The 10018-nt window shown below is 36.4% G+C and overlaps 1 protein-coding gene and 1 non-coding gene across 5 annotated transcripts in view; both read right to left on the bottom strand.

Moving 5' to 3' along the window:
* Nucleotides 1-10018, bottom strand: part of FCHSD2 (FCH and double SH3 domains 2) — a 136158-nt gene that overhangs the window by 116561 nt on the left and 9579 nt on the right. For 3 of the 4 annotated variants that reach the window (XM_034666392.1, XM_034666395.1, XM_034666393.1), the window contains 2 exons: nt 4378-4511; nt 692-746 (listed from right to left, as the gene is read on the bottom strand). In XM_034666392.1, coding sequence (XP_034522283.1) covers nt 692-746; nt 4378-4511 — 189 coding nt within the window. The remainder of the gene's footprint in view (nt 1-691; nt 747-4377; nt 4512-10018) is intronic. The other variant, XM_034666394.1, reaches the window with a different exon arrangement.
* LOC117803679 lies at nt 4838-4943 on the bottom strand. Its single transcript, XR_004627614.1, has one exon. It is a non-coding gene; the product is annotated as a U6 spliceosomal RNA (small nuclear RNA).

The following is a 10018-nucleotide window of genomic DNA, read 5'->3' as shown; positions in this document are numbered from 1 at the left end:
GTACCTTCTCTTCAAAGACATAGATAAACCTGCTGGAGTTAGAAAATCTTTTTAAAAAAATCAGCATTCCTTATGTGCCAAAAGAACTGTGTGCCATAGGATCCTGGCAGGCAATGGCAGGCCACTAAACTTACTTCTCAGGTAATTCTACAGCTTGAGGGTCCCACAGGAAAATCCCACTTGGATCTGGCCCAGAGTATCTGTTCAAGGGTATAAATCTGAATGAAATGGATTTTGTAGATTTTCTAAAGCCCGTGGACTAAGTCTCTTGGACTGAAGTTAGAGATAACAGGCTACCTAAGCAGGTAAGGTATAGAAACCTATCTCTGAACCAATCTTGAGAAGCAAGCAGTGTCTATAGTGCTGACATCTAGGCGGAAAACTCCCATGAATTGGAAAGGAAACTTCTTCCCTAACTTACTGACTTTAAAATGCCTGGTGAAGGGTATTAAGGAGGGCACATATCATATGGAGCACTGGGTGTTATATGCAAACAATGCATCATGGAACACTACATCAAAAGCTAATGATATATTGTATGGTGACTAACATATAATAATAAAAAAAAATTTAAAAATAAAATGCTTCTCTAAATTAGGTGGAAATAACTGACTTCAACCCTCAAAAAACCCAATTCTTTCTTAATAAGCTAAGGTTTCTCAATTGTGAAATACAGTTTTCAAAAGCTCACCTTTACACTTGCTTTCTGTAAACTGATTCTTGATTGAAAAAGACTAAGTTTAGATCTATAATAAAACAGAAAACACAGTATGTTTAATAAAATTATCAAATTATATCATATTAAATTTATTATTATAATTCCAAATTTTTAAAACAGTGACCCAACGCTATTTCCCAACACTATTCCAAAAGAGAACTAAAAAATGGAAAACCAGGAGCAATGATTATTTTGTTTTATTTTACTACGGGAAGAATATTATAGTGCAACAGGAAATAATGGGATATTTAATAAAAATATCCTGGGTGACAAAAATATAATTTGACATATACAATATATTGGTATCTCTTAAAAAACAAGAGTTATCAAACTATAGGTTATTCCCAGTCCCATACAATTACACACACTTTAGTTCCTGCAAGAGAGCATAAAGAAACCCAGGGATAACCAATCTATGGAGGCAAAAATTAGCAGGCTTTCAGGGCTGTGTGCAATAGGCTGTAACAACACCTGCAATGCAACCTACAGTATGATATTACCAGGCTCTTCAGGGTCCTTAATTCCATTATTTCTTCCATTAGAAGTCCTTCTTGTTTGGGTGCCGGCCTGTGTGCTCCCTCCACTCTTCACATAGTATTTGGAACACAGTGAGAAAGTCCTTGGGCTCTCTGCCCTATATGATATTGTTCTATTTAATCTTCTCCCATTCTGATGTCCTTATTTTCCTCAATCCCTTTCAGTGTGGGAAGGAAACATAATCTAACAATCAATAGTAAAAATATGCTGGTTTTACCCAAACAGCTAGAGAAAACCACAAGGAGGTCAACAGAAAAACAGTAAGGAATAACAACACTCCCACAACCAGTGATTTTTGAAGCTGCAATGTTTGTCTTGACAGCAGTGTCATGGTGATTGCCATGGGAGAATTCAGTGCATGTGCTGGAAGCTAAGCCATAATACAAATAAAGTTGCAGACCCCTTGGGAATGGAAGGTGGAGCAAGCCAGTCTCTGCACAGCAAATGTGAGGAGGATAGCAAAAGCAGCTTATCATCTGTCTAACAAAAGAGAAACATTCAGGGATGTACACTTATGCATCCTAACTACTTCTCCACCATTAAAAAAAAAAAGATCGGGTCCAAGATACTCCTATTATTTTCTACCTTGCCATATTCGTATTTCCTGGGATTTTGTCTATTTTTATTAATCAGATTCCTATTCGTTTTGATCTAGAAAAGGCCACAAACTTTAAAATTTGAGAGAGCCTAAAAAAAAATTTTTTTTTGAGAGACCCTGTTAAAGATTAAAAAAGACTGTTTGGAGTATTCTCAATTCTCCTTTTTCTTGCAGTCATTAACCAAACAGTCTGAGTTGCACATGGATTTTCCAATATAAGGTTTTAAGTTTCTGTTTTCTGTTTCATTTGCTAATCCTCATATAATTCTTGTGTGGTACCTAAGAAGGTATTAGTAGTAGATAAAATACAGTTCCTATGCTCAAAGATTATGATCTACAACAAATAAGATATATGCAACTAGTGAATTGTCCTGCACACTCCTCCTCCTCATCTGCTTCCAAATGTTAATGCTCCTTAGGGTCCCAAACTCAATTTCTTCATCTCATATATGATTTCATCCCTGTAACGGTCATCTGATAGGTAACCAACCCCCATAGTGAGATCTTCAGGCCCAGATTCTCACCTGAGAGTTAGATACATAACTCCCTACCAAACTTACACTTCAATGTCTCACAGGCTCTTCAGAACCTACATATCCAAAATGGAACCCATCCTTCCTTTCAAATGGTATCCCTCTTCCTTTTCACTCTCTCAATGTGCACATCTCACCGTCTATCCAATCTTCTATCAAAACTACACATAGTCCAGTCTTTACTTCCCCTTCCTGAGCTTCCTTCTCTCATCTTCAAGAGTCTGTGCAAACATCACTTCTTCTATAAAGGTTTCCTTTCTCATTAGGCAAAATTAATCTATTTTCTATGCTTACAAAGCAGTGTTTTCATACAACTACAGTAAATATATTAGTTACTACGTGAGTGACTTTAGGCACCTAATTTGAGTTTACTGTGAATAATAATACTGTGAATCATAAAGTTACTTTTAAACACATTTGCCTTTAAACTCGCTGGCTTTAAATTTCTTGAAGATGAAAAGCTTATCTTACTCATCTCTGTACTCACAGTACCNGAAGATGCAAAGCTTATCTTACTCATCTCTGTACTCACAGTACCCAAAATAATCATTCAATAAACATTTAGAGAGTGAATGAAGATAAAGCAGCATTTCTTACTCTGTAGTTCAATCAGTTTTCCAGAAAAGTTACACACTGAAATAAAAGGTCTCATTTGTTGTAACCCCTTTGAATTTGGGCCATATTAGAAGGCAGTGTTTTGTGATGAGCATCTGTGAATTAGACCCTGTCAAATCCACACTTCTTAGGAACTGCCTAGGAATTGTCCTCATTTTTGCTCTGTGGGCCTTGGCTAGAGTAGGTATTTATATATGCTCTAACAGATCTGTCAACTCACTGTTGTGGAATCCCTGAAAGTTTTAAAAAAACAAATTCCCCTAAAAACCACCATTGACAGGAAATTCCTATTGGAGATCATCTAATCTACAATCTTCAGATCTTATTGGAAAGATGGGTTCACTGACTCTATGAAAGTATGGGAAATATTTGTATGCTCACAAAAATAAAATAATAAAGACAACAAACTAAATTAGGGAAATATTAAATATGTTTTAAATATTTAAAAATGTTAAGTACTTTATGAGTATTTAACTACCAGTCCTTGGTACTAAATAAACTTTGGAGAAAACCCTAAATTTTCTCTTATGAGATTGCTTAACTTCCTGTACATAAAAACATATTAGAAAGAACCCCTCTCCCCCCACTGGTTGTTAGTCTGTACGAGTGTTCATAACCTTTCTGATTTCATGACTAGGAGTTCAGAGTCAGCTTTCCTAACAGACCTCTTTAGAGTCCCATTCTATGGTACAGGTTTATTTTTTCTCAAAAACTTTTTGTTTTTCCTCAACTTGTCATATCAAAAATCTGTACTGCTCATTTTATATCTTTTTATTACCAATTGCCAGTTCCTTCTTTTCCTAACTATTCTCCAAATAAAGGGCTTATGATTCACATACACTAAAAGTAAAATTCACACAGCTGCTAAAGCATACATTTAAAAAGTGTATATATTAGAATTTCACACAATAGAGAAACTGTGCCTAGGGCAGGATTTCTATACTGAGGTCAATGCTCTTATTTATTTGGGATGTCCAAGGTGCCTTCAATGGCATGCTGAGGATCAGGGATTTCCAACGACAACTGAGTTACAGTTTAACATGAAAAAAATGAGGCTCTTAAACCCAGATATTCAGACACCATAGCAACTTTGACCAGCTTTCACTAAGCTTTCAATACAATGTTCATTTGTCCTTTTTTCTTTTCAAAATTCAATTTAATGTGAAAACTGATCGAATAGTCTCATTTTGCTATATTAATTTAAGTGAGGTCAGCCAATATAAAAGACAAATTTGAAAGTATGTAACCTCTATAGGTCAGACAAAACCAACATAACCTAAGAATGAGTGTATGCTTTATATTAACAGAAAACAAAGTACTGGCAAAAATAACATTTATTTGCATAATTACTTTTTCAGAAATGCTAAAACACATACTTTGCTTCGATGTCAGCTTTCTCTCGTACTGCATGAGCCATCTGTTCAGTCTCAAAGTACTTCTTTTTGCCTTTAGCTAAATCTTTCACTGTCTCTTGTAATTCAGTTTGGATCTTTGTCAACTGGTCCACACACTGTAAAATACAAAGTGTAATTATTATGATATTAGTTTTCAGGCTTACTGAAGATGAATTTGTCCTAAGGACTATGCACTATGCCCTCAGGATGGAAACCCAGGAGAAAAATCAGCACTTTTAGTCTCTTTCATATTGCAAATTAAAATCCAGTGAACAGCTGGTACTCCCATCTCAAAAAATGTATTGAATAGTGTCCCAGTTTGCTTAACAACTCTGGTTTGAGAAATAACCTCAGTGCTGCTGAAGACTGACATTAAGGTAAGGCATGAGAAGAGCAACAATGAAAATGCTTTTATTGTTGGAGATATCATGGCACTAAAGGCAAAAGAATAAAGCAATTCTGTATTTCTTCATAATCTTTGGGCAGGGGCCATGCTAATCTTCTCTATAACATTCCAATTTTAGTAAATGTGCTCCCAAAGCGAGCACTCTTCAAAATCTTAATAAAGTCTCTCTATGTTTGGGGAACTGATGGTGCAAAGGGCGCTGAAGAATTCTGCTCTGGGAAAGGAGGAGTGCAATCTGACAAGTCTAGCATAAGTCCAAGATGAAGGAGAGAAGCAAGAAACCTGGGTACCATGTAACAATTACTACTCAAAATTACTGCCAACTCAATTCTTTGGATACATATACACATTCTGGGAGAAGGGACAGATAAAATTAACTCAAAGAAATGTTTAATCAATGAATTCTTATAACACATTGGGGCCAAGGTAACATTGCTTAAAGGACTCTTCTGGATATCCAAAAGGGAAACACTTTTCCCAGTTTGAAACAAACCACTGCAAAGTTTCACCAGCCTGAGGCCAATGCAGGGAAGCCTCCCCTGAAAAACTTCTGAGCCTGAAACAGAGTTTGGTGAAGACTGACAAAAGCTCAGCAAAGCAGGAGGAGACATTGGGAGGAACTATTATGAAAGGCTGAACAGCATGGAGTAGAACAAGGACACTGGAACAGCAAGGATAATGCACAAATAAACTTAACACATGTGACATACAGGCTAGAGTTTCCCAGAAATTGTTAGGTGGAAAGGACTACTTTACAGTAATAAAAAACCAGGAAGACTCCCTATGAGCATATTTATTGAGCACTTAACAAGTGTCAGGCTATAAATAAAGGGTTAAGAAGAGCTTCACCTCTTTCTCCTTTGCATGAAAACTGGACCCTTGCTTAACTTTTTAGGTCTGTGTTTTAATAGAAAACTGATAAAGACACAATGTCAACTGTATTATTTGGCAACACCGTGTATGGACCCTGATAGATAAACTACATTAATTTGGAAGAAAGTGCAAATGAACTATAAATATCGGATGGAAAAGTCTTGGCTTTAGGCTTCTGTGAGTATGGTAATTCCCATATCTGGACATGTCCTTTGCAGAGACTCTGGAAACTCTGGTGTAATAACTAACTAACTAACTAACTAACTAAAGTTGTAATAAAAACTTTTAGTCTCCTTTAGGGCCTGTGGCTACCCCTATACATGTGAATCTCATTCTCTTACTCCAGACCTTTCACCTGAGGAACCAAGCAGAATAACTGTGGCTAGCTATGCAGACTGAGGCATACACCGGTGGAAGAACTAATTATACTAGCGCTGGATGCTGCCCTGTGTTCCCTGTTCTAATGTCCTTCTAAGTAAACCTCATGCCATGTATGGCCTAGGATAATCATGACAGTCTCTGTGTTTCATTACACTTAACAAGACTCCCTATGGGCACGCACAGGCAGAATGCAGTTCAGTACTTCATAAATTTTAGTACTTTAAAATATTATCACATTATCCTATTATCATGTTCTCATATTTACTCCTCCAAATGACTCTGATAAAAGTATTCCTATTAATCCTATTTTAAGATGAGGAAATACAGGACGCCTAGGCGGCTCCATCAGTTGAGTGTCCGACTCTCGATTTCGGCTTGGGTTGTGATCTTGGGGTCATGGGACTGAGGCCTGCGTCAGACTCCGCGTTCAGCATGGAGTCTTCTTGGGATTCTCTCTCTCCTTCTGTACCTCCCCCAGGTTGTGCACACCATGCTCTCTCTCTCTCTCAAATAAATCAAGTGATGATATCACTTACCATGTAACCCACTGTAGTACATACCCCAGTTTTGTGACAACCATGTTTTTAAAGTCTTATGTAGAGATCCGTTGTCTTGAAATAGTAAGCTTTTAAAAAATTGACATGTAATTCACAAACCACAAAATTCACCCTGTTAAAGTGTATGATTCAGTGGTTTTTAATATATTCAGAAGGTCGTACAACCATTACCATTATATAATCTCAGAGCATTTTCATCGCCCCCCAAAAAAACCCCACACCAATTAGCAGTCACTCTCCATTTCCCCCTACTCCTAGTCCCTAGAAACCACTTTCTGTCTCTATGAATTTCCTGCATTTCATATCAATGGAATTATATAATATCTGGCCTTATATGTCCCAGGTTTTCCACTTAGCATAATGTATTCAGGGTTCATCTATGTTTATCATGTATTAATTCTTCATTTCTTTTTGTGGCTGAATAAAATTTCATTGTATAGATATACTAAAATAGTAAGCTTTTATCTTGCAGAAAAATCTTTCTTTCTCTTTAATTTTAGTAGTCCTTATCATAAACAAATCTCTTATTTAGACAATAAAACAATGAGGGGTGCTGGCTGGCTCAGTCAGTAGAGCATGTGGCTCTTGATCTCGGAGTCATGAGCTCAGGCCCCACCTTGGGCACAGAGATTACTTAACAAAACAAAAATAAATAAATAAATAAATAAAAATACCATGACAACCCGACACTACCACAGAAAACTTGAAACTTCCCAATAATGCCACGTTTGCAGGTGTGGAGAGCTTACAAAGCGATCCACAGCTTCAACAAGAGATTAAGAACCAAAAACTGGGGCATGGTCTGAAAAATGCAACTATGTTTAATGGGAAAATGAGATGGATGATTTGTTTAATTTTATTTAAATTCAGTTAGTTAGCATACATTATTAGTTTCAGAGATGAATTATTTAAAAGAGGAGTCTGCTGTAAGCTTTCTATAACCAAAATTTTCATCTAAAACAACAGATCTTGCCCTCAGAAAGAAGGGAACCCAAGAATCCGGTGGTGATTTACATGATAATCAGTGTTTTGAGAGGAAACTAAGCACAGTAGGTCAAAGATTTTCCTGGGAATGCAAACCATGTGGCTAGGATCTCAGTATATTCACACAAAGTAAATACCATGGGTACATGACAACATATGGGCACATGAGTGCCAAGACCCACACACAGCCACTCACTCCTTATATCCCTACCGTTTGAAGAATAAGATGTCTTTCTTAGTACTGGGTAACCAAACATCTTATGGAAATTACTTAATTCATTTTCATCTATAAAAGGCTATTAATTATATTACTTTTTGCATGTATGACAGTGTCAAGCTGGGTCTTGTGATAGTTCCTATCTTTAAAAGGATTTCTCAAAAACCTCATCAGAAAACTTAGGGTGATTCTTTTCTTGTTTTTTTCTTTCCCTTTATATAAGTTTCTAAGATACTGTTCATCAAATAATATTAAATAGATAGCCTATGTGTGCAATGAAGAGATCTCTTGTGATCTGTTCTTCCCTAGGCTTCAGTAAATCCATAACCAAATGTTTTCCATCACCCGAATGAACTGTTACAAGTCAGAGTAATTTGGGTTTTTGTCAAAGGAAAGTGCTCTGCACATAGCAAAATACAGGCATACCTCATTTTATTGCACTTTGCTTTATTGTGCTTTGCAGATATTGCTTTTTTTTTNGATACTGCTCATCAAATAATATTAAATAGATAGCCTATGTGTGCAATGAAGAGATCTCTTGTGATCTGTTCTTCCCTAGGCTTCAGTAAATCCATAACCAAATGTTTTCCATCACCCCAATGAACTATTACAAGTCAGAGTAATTTGGGTTTTTGTCAAAGGAAAGTGCTCTGCACATAGCAAAATACAGGCATACCTCATTTTATTGCACTTTGCTTTATTGTGCTTTGCGGATATTGCTTTTTTTTTTTTTTGTTTTTACAAATTGAAGGTTCAAGACTTCAGTGGAAGAAGTAACTGCAGATATGGTGTAAATAGAAAGAACTAGGATTAGAAGTGGGGCCTGAAGATGTGACTGAACTGCTGTAATCTCATGATCAAACTTGAATGGATGGGGAACTGCTTCTTATGGATGAACAAAGAAAGTGGTCTCTCGAGACAGAATCTACTCCTGGTGAAGAATGTTGAAATGACAACAAAGAATTTAGAATATTAGTAAATTTAGTTGATAAAGTAGTGGCAGGGTCTGAGAGGACTGACTCCAGCTTTACAACTTCTAAATGTGGGTAAAATGCTATCAAATAGCATCATATGCGACAGAGAAATCTTCTGTGAAAGAAGAGTCAATGGATACAGCAAACTTCACTGTTGTCTTATTCTAAGAAATTGCCACAGCCACCCCAGCCTTCAGCAACCATGACCCTGATCAGTCAGCAGCCATCAACATCAAGGCAAGACTCTCTATCGGTAACAAGGTTATGACGCACTAACCATTATCACTCAGGTAATGCTAATTCATCTGAGAGATAAGGGTTAGCATTTGCTAGCAATAAACTATTTTTAAATTAAGGTATGTACATTTTTTTAGAAACAGCTACTGCACACTTAATAGCGTGCAGTACAGTGTAAACTATCTTTTATTTACACTGGGAAACTAAAAAATTCATTTGACTCACTTTACTGCAATATTTGCTTTATTGCAGTGGTCTGGAACCAAACCCAAAATATTTCTGAGGTATGTCTGAACCAAAAATATTTATTAAATAAAAGTCATCAAATTTAATTTGCAAAGATTACCTAGGATTTCCTTTCCAACTTTTAAAGTAAATTTCTGCAGGAATCCAGTTTTCTGGGGCAGATTAAGTTATATACTTAAAAAGAAGCTTAATAATGCCTATATGTTAAGAAAAAGACTTGGTGTGGTACAAGCCCAGCTCTTTCCCAAGAGTTATAAGCACTGAGCACTGATAAGCACAGAAATGAATGTACAACTTTACATTAAGGCTAAGGGATCATATGAAATGGTGACAAACTTGGATATTAGAATTCTAGTAAAGAAATTAAAAGTATGATCCCTGAGTATGACACAGATCATGGATAGATAGATACACTGGCCATTAACTTAAAGACAGGAATAAAAGTAAAAGTAACTTGAGCCAATACATTAAAGTCCTACAAACCAGTAGGTTCTCTGACTCAGTATTCATGTCCTGGAAATTCACCCTAAGACAATAACTTCTAAGAAAAAAAGTTAAATTTTTATTGTAGAGTTAGTGGTAATGTCCAAAAACAGAGATATGATTTTAAAAAGCAGAATAAATTAAAAATTCATTCAGAAAAAAAAATAATAGAGGTGCCTCGGTGGTTCAACTGGTCTCAGCTCAGGTCTTGATCTCAAGATTGTGAGTTCAAGGCCTGCACTGGGCTCCATGTTGGGCACGGAGC

Source organism: Ailuropoda melanoleuca, chromosome 8, assembly GCF_002007445.2.
Source record: "Ailuropoda melanoleuca isolate Jingjing chromosome 8, ASM200744v2, whole genome shotgun sequence".
NCBI classification, from domain to species: Eukaryota; Metazoa; Chordata; class Mammalia; order Carnivora; family Ursidae; genus Ailuropoda; species Ailuropoda melanoleuca.
This window is presented reverse-complemented; position numbering and strand designations above follow the sequence as displayed.